The sequence below is a fragment of the Acomys russatus genome, chromosome 7, assembly GCF_903995435.1.
Source record: "Acomys russatus chromosome 7, mAcoRus1.1, whole genome shotgun sequence".
Classification (NCBI taxonomy): Eukaryota; Metazoa; Chordata; class Mammalia; order Rodentia; family Muridae; genus Acomys; species Acomys russatus.
In genome coordinates, this window is record NC_067143.1 from 35324649 (window position 1) to 35335501 (window position 10853).

The 10853-nt window shown below is 56.4% G+C and overlaps 1 protein-coding gene across 1 annotated transcript; it reads right to left on the reverse strand.

The window, feature by feature from the left end:
- Nucleotides 1–220: 220 nt before the first annotated feature.
- Fes (FES proto-oncogene, tyrosine kinase) lies at nucleotides 221–9161 on the reverse strand. The gene is made up of 18 exons (XM_051148794.1): nucleotides 8799–9161; nucleotides 8412–8585; nucleotides 6708–6804; nucleotides 6324–6507; nucleotides 5711–5848; nucleotides 5512–5631; nucleotides 5255–5377; nucleotides 4961–5147; nucleotides 4751–4834; nucleotides 4014–4223; nucleotides 3550–3672; nucleotides 3048–3101; nucleotides 2408–2526; nucleotides 1993–2087; nucleotides 1722–1845; nucleotides 1110–1267; nucleotides 877–999; nucleotides 221–414 (listed from the first exon to the last, which is right to left on the reverse strand). Exons 1-18 carry the CDS (start codon nucleotides 9012–9014, stop codon nucleotides 272–274), a joined length of 2472 nt encoding a protein of 823 aa, XP_051004751.1. The 5' UTR covers nucleotides 9015–9161; the 3' UTR covers nucleotides 221–271.
- Nucleotides 9162–10853: the final 1692 nt, after the last annotated feature.

Sequence of the window (10853 nt, forward strand, 5' to 3'; positions counted from 1 at the left end):
CGCCAATGCCTATCTTCTCCTAAGAACTGGCCCCTGGCCTCCAGAGGAGCGCATATGTCAAGATTACCCGGTGGACACGACTGGTTTTATTTTTCCACCTGAGAGAGGAAGTTGGACAGAAGCAGGAATGGAGAGCTTCCCCGGGGCTGCACTCCGACAGCAGCCCTGTTGCTGGTGGTTGGAACCCACTGTCCAACAGTGAGAGGGAGCTACTGAGGAGGTCCACTCTTGTCTGCACGGGCTATTGGCCAGCAAAGGGGCCCTCCGGGCCTCACCGGTGTCGCTTGCGGATGCTTTGCAGCTCCTGGTAAATGTTGCTGAAGCTAGGCCTCTGTCCAGGCTCATAGGCCCAGCACTGCTCCATAAGCCTGAAGACTGCGTCGGGGCACAGCTCTGGGCAAGGCAGACGATGCCCTATGAGGACAGGTGCAATGCACCAAACATGAGAAGGGGTCAGAGTCCTCCCATTTCACCACCCTTAAGGAACCACTCTTGGGGCTGGAGAGGTGGCTCAGAAGTTAAGAGCTCCGTCTGCTCTTCCAGAGGTCCTGAGTTCAATTCTCAGCAACCACATGGTGGCTCACAACCACCTATGATGTGATCTCACGCCCTCTTCTGGCCTGCAGGTGTACATGCAGCTAGAGTACTCATAGGTAAAATAAATAAATCTTTTTAAAAAGAGGGGTACAGGGGACACCACTCTTGTCTCCCAAGAATCCCAGGACACAGGCCTAGGTTCTAATCTCTAACCTACCAAGCATAAACAGGCTTGCCACCTGCGCTAACTACAGGCTCTTCTTACTTAGTAGGAGGTTTTGTGGAAGATACATCTTAGGAGCTCGGCCCTGAGGCCCTACCACGAATCTGTGGCCTTACCCTTTTCCACAAACTCCCGAGTCTGCTGATTGGTGAGGTTGGGGTAGGGTGAGGCCCCTAGGCTGAAGGTCTCCCACAGCAAAATGCCAAAGCTCCACACATCACTCTCTGAGGAGTAGCGGCCTGCAGAGGAGACGAGGCAGCATGGGGAGACCATGCACATCCAGGGGGCCAGAGTCCACCCCTGCCCAGCCAATCGGCCTTGCAGGCCAGAGTAGGTGAGAATCAGGTACCATAGTTGAGGGCTTCCGGGGCAGTCCACTTAACAGGGACTTGTCGAAGCCCCCCCGAAGCCGCGTAGATGCCATCGGCTTCCTCCCGGGACATCCCGAAGTCACTGATCTTCAGGGCATTCTTCTCTGTCACCAGGCAGTTCCGAGCAGCCAGGTCCCTGGGTGGGTGAGCAGGGCAGAAGCTGGTCTCCTTCAGCCAGCGTCACTTGCCCAGCTGGGTCAAGCACTCTAGACTGTGGCTCAGCTAGTAAAGTGCCTGATGTGTGAACATGAGGACCCGAGTTCAAATCCCTAGCTCTCACAGAAAAGGCTGGCAATGCTTGTCTGTTGCCCTGGCACTGGGGCATTGAAGAGAGGTGGCTCCTGAGAGCTCACCTACCAGCCACCTTCCCCAAATCCACGAACTCTGGGTCTCCATATTTAAAGTGGTAAAATAGGACGGCAGCTAACACTGGCCTCTGGCCTCTACACACAAAGACACTCGTGGCACCTGCACACACGCAGACACAGTTTAACTCTCACACACAATGTGCTAGAGACCCATTCAGCCAGGGGAGCCGACACCTGGTGGCCGCCATGACGGGGGTCTGCCGGGACCTGCAGCCCGCTCACCGGTGGATACAGCACTTGCTTTCCAAATACTCCATGCCAGCAGCTGCATCCCCCACCATCTGCAGCAGAGTCTTCACCCGCAGGCGGGCTCCCTCTGTCCTCAGGAAGGTGAGAAAGTCGCCCCCTGGAGGTGAGGGCAGCCTTGAGCTTAGCGGAAGACACCTGGCAAGCTGAGCTCTCACGGAGGAGGTAGAGGGTGGGGAGTTGGGGAGGGTGGGGGGCTAGGGAGGGGTTGGGGGCGGCTGGGCTGGGGACCAGCAACTCTGCTCACCTTGAACCAGTTCCATGACAATGTAGATCGGCTGTTTCTGTGTGCAGACCCCGATGAGACGCACAATGTTGGGGTGACTGTACTGTTTCAGGATCCTGTGGAACACTGCTGCTTAGGCTATGTGTGATCCGTGATCCGTAGCCAGAGCCTTCTGCAGCTGCCCATATCCCCCACCTCTCAAAAGGAACCTCAGAGAAGACAGAAAGCTACAGGGGAGAAGAGTACGGGCCCCGAAAAGCCAGCAGCCTTGGATATGATTGTGACTGCAGGTGGGGTCCTGGTCAGTACCCGATTGCATTATGGGTGCTACTTGGGTATGAGAGGACTGGGGGTGGGGGTGGGACAAATGGCAGGCAGTGCACAGAGGAAGCCTCTCATACAAGGAAGCTTTGGTTGCACTTCTTCTATCACCCACCTCGCTTCTTGCAGAAACTTGGCCTTGAGGTCAGGTGGGAGTGTCTCTCGACAAGACTTTATGGCCACCGGGGTATTGTCTGCTCGAAGGCGCCCACTGAACACCTCTCCAAAGTTCCCCTGAAACAGTCCTGGGGTCCTACCACAGCTTCCTGGTACTGCTGCCCGTTCTTAACCCCAGGTTACAACCCATCATGTCCCCCCTGTTGATGCCAACCTGTTACCCGGGCTCTCTACAAAGTTTCCCCCTACTAGGGATACAAAAGTTATCAGTGCCACCCTCCCTGGGAAGTGACATGGGATGGCCGATCCAGAAGTCACTTTTCTGTGGGTTGGAAAAGCATTCTGATTGGAAAGTGACAGGTATTTGGCGGTATGGGAGGTGCTAGGTAAGAACCCCTTGGGCAAAGGGCCAGGGCCGGGTGCTGGCTTCTGGCGCCTACAAGTTGGTATTCATTATTTTCTGAGAAAGGAATCAAAGGGTACAGGCTGCAGTTGCATAGAGCCAGGGAGACCCCGCGTAGGACTCTGGAAGTGAGCCCCAAGGTGGGGCTTGGTGAGGGGCCTGGAAGGAGCTAGTGAGGAGGTGACAGGTGGACTCCAGGAGGCTGGGGAAGCCCAGGGTGGCGGGGTACACCTACCCGTCCAATCTGCTCGCCCAGCACCAGGTCCTCATGGTTCAGCACCCACTTGTCCTGCGGAGAGAAGCCGAGGAGGAGTCAGAGTCGGCAAACAGAAGGGGCCGTGGGCAGAGCTCTCCTGCTGACGCTATCTGTGTCTGTGTTGGAGCCTCAGTGTGTCACAGTGGCTGATAGGGTTGATAAATTGGGCACCAGGCCTATACATACATACATACACACACACACACACATACATACATACACACACATACATACATACATACACACACACACATACATACATACATACACACACATACATATATACACATACACACACACACATATATACATACATACACACACACACATATATACATGGCAGGAAGGCATCCCAAACCGAGAAGGAGGCTGGCCACATTGTGGGGGTAATGCTCACTTCACACACCCTGAATGTCAACCGAGGGGCCACAGACCTGTAATTCCCAAGCTCAACATGGCCGGGGCCGGCTATAGTGCTCACCTTGGGTACCGCCCTGTACAGCACAACACCACTCCTCTTTGTAAGGGGCTGCTGGGAGGACATCAGGTGGGTGATGAGCAAAGGGATGCTAGGAAAGCCGTCCCCTTCCAGCCGGTACAGGTTCTGTGAGGCAGGGGTTGGGGGTGTAGGGGAGATTTGAGGTCAGCAGCTTCCTTGGGGGAGGGACCCAGGGAGAGGCCAGGAAGAGCAGCAGGGCGGGGACAGGGATTACTTAGGACCCAAGGTAGAGGGAGGTGGTGGAGGGCCACCATGACACCCGCTACCCTTCTTTGGGGCAGAGAGACTCAGGGACATAGAACTACCCTGTGGTCCCACAGAGGGAGGAGGCGCAGCAGCCACTCCCTACCCTCTCAAGGTCATCGAACTGGAGATCATGTCCCTGGAGAGGGTCAGGAGAAGGAAGGAGTGGGGTCCAGAAGGCTCAAGGTGCCAGCCCCACTCACATCTGAGGACTGGATGATGAAGTGTCGGGGCTGGCCATCCCACATCACGGACAGCACGTACTCCTGCTTGCCCTGGCTCTCCCGAACCAGGAAGTCCCCAGAGTGTGTCAGCAGCTCAGCAACCTCTGCCCGAGGGATTGCCCCATGATACCACAGCTGCTCATGGAGGGGCTTCTGCACCTCAGGAACCAGCTGCAGTGGTGGGGGGATCTGGGAGGAGCATGTGGGAGTCACTGGGCTGGCTAGTGTGGGGGTTTCTCTTTCTCGGACGCTCCCATCCTTATAGCTAGCCATGTGGCACCACAGGGGCCGGTTCAAGCGAAGCTTAGGCTAGCAGATCCTAACCAAGTTAGTATGGTTCTCCTCTGAACCTTGGGCCTCCCTGCCACTCCCAGGAGCAGGCAGAACAATGGAGTAGCCAGAGTTGCGTGTCCCTGCAGCATACAGGGTGAAGAGAGGATGTGGAGGTTGGCAGGACTCAGAGGTATCTGTAGCCTGGAACCCCAAGGAATGAAAGGATGCTCCCCCCCAACCTCCCCCCTCCCTCCTTCCCTCAGCCTACCCCCTACCCCCGTCCCTCAGCCTCCCTCCCGCCCCCGCCGCCCCGTGGAAACAGTCCGGACAGGCAGGGCTTTCTTTCTGTCTAGGATGGGGAGGACTGAGGAGTATTCTGAGACTCCTGGCCTGGCCTAACTAAACGGGCAGAGGGTAGAGGCCCAGCCTTGGTACCTACTCACAGAGAACTTGGGACGGAAGATTCCAGAGAAGTGGCTTTTAAGGATCTCCAGTGTGGGTGTCCTTCCCCCCTCTCGCTCCTGCTCCTGGGGCCAGGGACAGACGTCAGCAGGTGGCCAGGCTTAGGGAGGGGAGGGTAAGAATGAGGAGCGCAGCCCCCGCACTTGGGGCCGGCAAGGGAGGAGGGCATCGCGATGGCGAGGACATCTCACCGTGGAGGAGGTGGAGTGACGGTCATCCTGAAGAAGCGGCACGGCCGGGGCCTCACCAGTGCCCAGCTGCTCCATCTTGCTCCTCAGCAGCTCTTGTTGGGCCTGAAGCTTGTCCTGGCTGCACAGCGCTACCTGCAACCCTTGGGTTGCCTCTTGTAGCACCTGCCTTTTGCCCAGAAGCTGAACTCTGCAGGCGGGGAGTAGGGTAAGGGGAGGGCAGAGAGAGACTCAATGTGGAGTTTGCACACCCCGTGGAGGGGAGCCAGGAGGCTGCCGCAGGTGGAGCCTGCTCACCTCTCCCTGGGGTGGGTGTTCTCCTCCTCACTCCGGAGCTCACTCTGCAGCTGACTGACCATCTCCTGCCGGCTCAGCACCTCTTTGGTGGCCATAGCCAGTTCATCTGTCACAGAAGTCAGCCTGCAGCCAAGGGCAGAGTAGTGAACGCTGTGCTCCTCCCATGCGCATCCCAACAGAGGCAACCTAGCCCGGCCACCTCGCCAAGGGATTCCCCGCCCACGTCCACACGGGATGGCTGCCAAACCACCACACACGTGTGTTGCACGCTCTCCAAGGTCAGCTCATTCAGCTGCAGCTCCCCGGGCTCCAGCTGTTCGCCCTCTTCAAGAAGTGACTCATCAAAAGTGACACAAGGTGGGACATCAGGGGCGGACCTGCGGGTGGGCGAGGTCCTTCAGCGGGTAGGTCAGGAGTGCCGGAGCCGAGGCGGTTCCAGGGTAAGGGGCAGCTTACCCATACTGTCGCAAGAAACCTAGGTACTCAAACTCAGGTTGGATACGGGCAGCAGCTGCAGCCAACTCCCGGTGAATGGATGCCACGTCCTCCTGCACCAGACTGCTAATCTCCAGGTATTCCTGCAGGATGTCCTTCCTGCAGACCCCCCACCCCCCGACCCCATAGAAGCACTGAGTCAGAGGGCCTCAGGCTGGGCACGGAGGCCAGCACAGCCTAGGACACCGGTCCAGCAGTAATTCTAGGTTGGATGACCCCTCCCGCCCCACCACTTCAGCTCATGTGCGAGTGAATGACCTTAAGCAAATGACCTTTAAGGCCTGCCTGGTCTTATACTTCCTGATAGGATTATAGGTATATCCTGGCAGTGGTATCAGAGGCCCCAGCTATTCCTCCTGGTGGCTGGCATCCTAGGTAGTGCCTGGTACACATGAAATACCTAGGAACTAGGTCCCCAATAAACATGGCTGCTGCTCCCCACGTCTGTATCTCCAAGGCTTAGCAACACATACACACACACACACACACATACACACACACACACACACACACCACCCAGTTTCAGGCTTATGCTTTACTATTGGGTAGAATGCACTGCGACTGTGGTGCTTACAGGATACCCGCCATTTCCTCATGCAGGTCCTGTAGTGACTGCAGCAAGCCAGGCAGCATGAATTGGTGGTGGTGCTGGTGGTGCAGCTGTGCGGCTCTCACACCCAGCACGTAGCGGTTGTGGTGGGCAAAGAGCTTCCACAGGCTGCGCACGTACTTGTCTTTGGCCTTGTCCCGATCCTTGTCTGGCAGGTGGGAGATAAGAGAGGTGTGTGTGTGTGTGTGTGTGTGTGTGTGTGTGTGTGTGTGTAAATGTGCACATACACATGCTCAGGGGGTGGGGTTGGTATCCCAGAGGCCCAAGTAGCAACTCCCACCCCCTGGGCACCAGAGGACAGGTCTACTGGACTGGGTTTTCTCCCTGCCAGGAAGGAAAGCCCCAAACCTTTGCTGGCTTCCTGGTACTTGCGCCTGGCCTGGGCACTATCGCGTACCAGGGTCCGGTACTGGCTCTTTAGCTTTTCAATGTCCTGGCTGTGGGTCTGGAAGGAAAGGGAAGTCACTGTGAGGAGGCAGACCCTTGGCAGAGTCCTATCTGAGGTAACCTAGGAAAGGTGCCATCACCAAGTAGTCAGGTTAGCCAAACCCATCCTTCTGGAAGAGTCTGGAGACTTCTAGGGAAACTGGCTGCTAAGGACCAGGTCAGGGAGCTCCTGAAGAAGGCAGGAAGGAATTTGGGACAGGCCCCAAACATCCTTCCTGGTGGCAGCCTCAGATGCGTGTATTCATATGACTCTAAGATCAAAAGTGCCATAGGCTTGGTTTCATAGTGTGTTCACAGTGTATCATATTGAAATTCTTTTCTTTTTCCTGATTTTTTTGAGGTAAGGTCTCACTGTTTACCCAGGACCTACTCTGTAGCCCAGGCTGGCCTTGGACTTGTCACAGTCCTATCTCTGGAGTGCTGGCTGGGATTACAAACATGAGCACTAACACTCAACTTCATATTGGACTATTATTTTAAAGACTTGTTTAATTTTGTGTGTGTGTGTATGTGTGTGTGTGTGTGTGTGTGTGTGTGTGTGTGCGCGCGCGCACGCGCGCGCGCGTACGCGCCCACCAAAGCCAGAAGGGGCTATTAGATCCTTGGGAACTAAAGCTATAGGCATTTGTAAGCTTTGTTTGATGTAGGTTCTGGGGTCTGAACTCTGATCTGCTGAGAGAGCAGTAAGCATTCTTTTCTCTTTTCCACGACAGGGTTTCTCTGGGGAGCTTTGGCTGTCCTGAACTCACTTTATAGACCAGGCTGGCCTCGAACTCACAGAGATCCACCTGCCTCTGCCTCCTGAGTGCTGGGACTAAAGGCGTGCGCCACCACTGCCCAGCTAGACTTGGCCAGTTTTAAAGGGTCATCTAAGTAAGTATTTCAGGCATGTAGGTCATAGAGTCTCTACAGAAATTACTCCACTCTGCCACTGAAACATAGAATCCTAGGCTGGCAGAATCCTACAGAGAAAAACCCTGTCTCAAACAACCAAAGCAAACCAAAATCAAAACCATAGACTCCTAAATGTTGGGAGGACAAATGAGGGGGGCTGTGTTACCACAGATGGGCAAGGAAGCCCTTGAATTAGAACGAAGATAGGAAAGTACGTGAAGGTTGACCACAAGGGGGCGCTGTGGGTCCATGGTAAAACCCGGCTCTGTGGCAATGAGGGGTGTGGTACCGAGAATGACCAGTGAATGGGAGACAGAAGCACCCAGAGACAAAGCAGCTGCCCATAACTCAGTCTGTAGCTGAAGAGCTGCTGGAATTCAAACCTAGGCAGGACTCTACCTCTGGGGCCCTGGGAGGAGCCACTCAAATCTAAAGGCAACCCCAGAGCCGCCCTGATCTGAGTTCCTCTGAGGCAATCCGTAGCTAGCCTTGCCCACTCTGGGCTCACAGCGTTCTGTTCAGGCACTGATAATGCACCCACAGGCCCTGTAGCAGATTAGCCCAAGTTGGGGGAGGAAGGGGGAAGCAGCAGCGGGGCCCACACAGGCCATCCTGGAGCTAGGCCTGTGGTCAGTGACTTCTGCTTCCCTAGGCACTCTTGTGCAAAATTTACGCCTCATTGCGACAGTCCTCCTCCGGGTGCACCCCCACCTTGGTGAGCTCCTGCTGCAGCTGCTGCCACTGTTCGTTATAAGTCTTTCTCAGGTGCTGCCGCTCCCGGATCAGCACACTCAGCTTGCTCAAGGGGCCCGAGTTCAGATCTTCCGCATGCTGCCGCAGCACCCGGCTCAAATTCTCCGTCTGGCTCGTTATCTCTGCCCAGGACTGTGGTACATTGTGGGACGGGGAAAGCAGGAAGAATATGACAATGGCTCTTAAGCCTGGCCTTGCCACATCTCCAACCCCACCTCTGGGGGAGGGGAGAGATTCTGCCCCTTTCCCTCCCACCACCATCACCCCCCCCCTGCCCGCTAAGCCCCCCTCCCCTCGCCCCCCACCCTCACCCCGCCGCCGCCACTCCCTTCCCCAGAAGCTCACCTGGCTGACTAGGCTGTCGGGGCCACCACCACTCCAGCTCTGGCCTCCGCTGTCCTGCAGGGACATGTGGTGAAGCAGCCCGGCATATTCCCGGTCGCTCTTGACTCTCTGGGCCATCCACTTCCTCATGCCCTCCAATAAGCGGAGTTCAGCTTCCTGCATCTGCTGCACTGCCCCGTGGCCCTGGGGGCTGCACAGCTCTGAAGAGAAGCCCATAATAGTGCCCTGGGGACAGAAACCAGGGCATTCAGTGGAGACCAGGCAGCTGCTGGTGATGGAAGGGCGGGACAAAGAGGCTAACGTCGTCGAAGAGGGCTACAGGCAGGACATGGGTGGGGTCCTGCCCAGCAGAACACCAATAGGCACAGACAGCAGCCTGGGTGGGCTGGGGACGGGCCAGGTGAGGACCTAGAGCTAGGAATCAGACTGGAGATCGTCCCAGGACCCACACCATTCCTGGATGTTGCCAGATCCTGCACCAGGGCCCTCAACGGGGCTAAGAATGCTGGACTGCCGCTTCAGGGAGCCACTGAACTACTCCTTCCAGAGTTTTCCTTCCCTTCCCAAGCTCCTAGCTCCACCCCATCAGGTTTCAGGTTCCCAGAACACCCGCCTGGCTTCTTTCCGGTGCCCACCCCCTGCCGCCCCCTCCCCATTCCCCTTATAACCCTCTTGGACCTGGAAGGTGGAGTTACCTCTCCGCGCTGCTCCGAGGGCAGATGGCAGCGGACCGACTCACGGCCAGTTCCTGATTGCCCCGCTTCCTCCTCCTCCGTGGTTTCAGTTGCCTCAGGCCGTGGGGCGGGTCCACTATGGGGAACCGAGCGCACAGCACACACGCACACCCTCCACCCCGCTTCCCACTCTGCGTGCCCTGGGCCACAGCCCACAGCTTCACTTCAGCCACGGAAACGGAAGGGAGGAGGAGGCCGGCAAAGAATGGGCCTGCGGAGAGAGGCCTGTGCGCCAGGCACTCCCCAGGGTCCTGAGACATCCTGCGAAACTGGGGAAGGAATCCCTAAATGCAGTGGCAGTGGACCCAAGGTGAGGTCCCCAGGCAAGGTGTTGGGACCAGGGGCATCCGGGGTGGGTGCGCAGAGTCCGGGGACAAATTTGAGTCCTGGGGTGCCAGGAGGTGAAGGAAGCCTAGTCCTGTTCTCTCCTCTAGATTCCCTAAGGCGCCTGCCTCCATTTGCATATAAATTTTCCAAATAAAAATCCTAAGCAGAGACCTGCTTCTCAGGCACACATTCCTGTAGCTCCATTTTATCTCTGTGCCCCAGGAGGGGCTTTTGGGCTTTTAGTCTCAGTGGAAGCCTGGGCCAGCTCAGGGTAGACACTTCCCCGAGGGGGACTCAGGCTTCCTCAAACGACATAGTCCTAGTTCTCTTTCTTTTTTTCTTTTTTGAGTCCTGTCTCTCCTGGAGCTTCCTATGTAGACCAGGCTGGCCTTGAACTAAGTTATCTGCCTGCCTCTGCCTCCCAAGTGCGGGGGATTAAAGGCGAGCATGCCCAGTTGTGATAAACACCAAAAGCAATTTGGGGAGGAAAGGGTTTATCTGACTTAGGGATTAGGGTCTACTATTAAGGGAAGTCAGGGGAGAAGCTTAACTGGTAACGTGGGAGGACACTGTTTACTGGCCTATCAGGACCCTTGCCCAGGGGTATCTACCCACAATGTGCTGTGCCTTTCTACCTCAGCCTTTATCAGGACGGCGTACCACAAACTTGCCCACAGGGCAATCTGATGGAGACAGTTTCTCCACTGAAGCTTCTCTTCCAGGGTGACACTAGCTTATGTCAAGATGACAAAATGAACACCCCTAAACCAGCAAACAAGTCACCTCAGTCCATTCAGGGGCCCCCTTAGACCGCCGCTCTGCAGCTGGTAGCTGGTCACTGCACCTGCCTCACCCTCTAGGCTCATCTCCAGCTGCTGAGCTCTTGCCCAGGGCGCTGTGCACCTGCTCAGCTCTGGAGGCGCTAGACTCTTTAGAGTCTCAGCCTTCTGACTTAGGCCTGCCTGTAGGCAGTCAAGACACCACTAAGCCAAAC

Excerpts from the sequence above, each read along its gene's own strand:
- Fes (XM_051148794.1), bottom strand. The coding sequence starts at position 9,014 with ATGGGCTTCTCTTCAGAGCTGTGCAGCCCCCAGGGCCACGGGGCAGTG. Across the intron at positions 6,805-8,411 it reads TGCAGCAGGAGCTCACCAAG|ACCCACAGCCAGGACATTGA; the intron begins GTGGGGGTGCAC and ends CTTTCCTTCCAG. Across the intron at positions 6,508-6,707 it reads GTACCAGGAAGCCAGCAAAG|ACAAGGATCGGGACAAGGCC; the intron begins GTTTGGGGCTTT and ends CCCACCTGCCAG.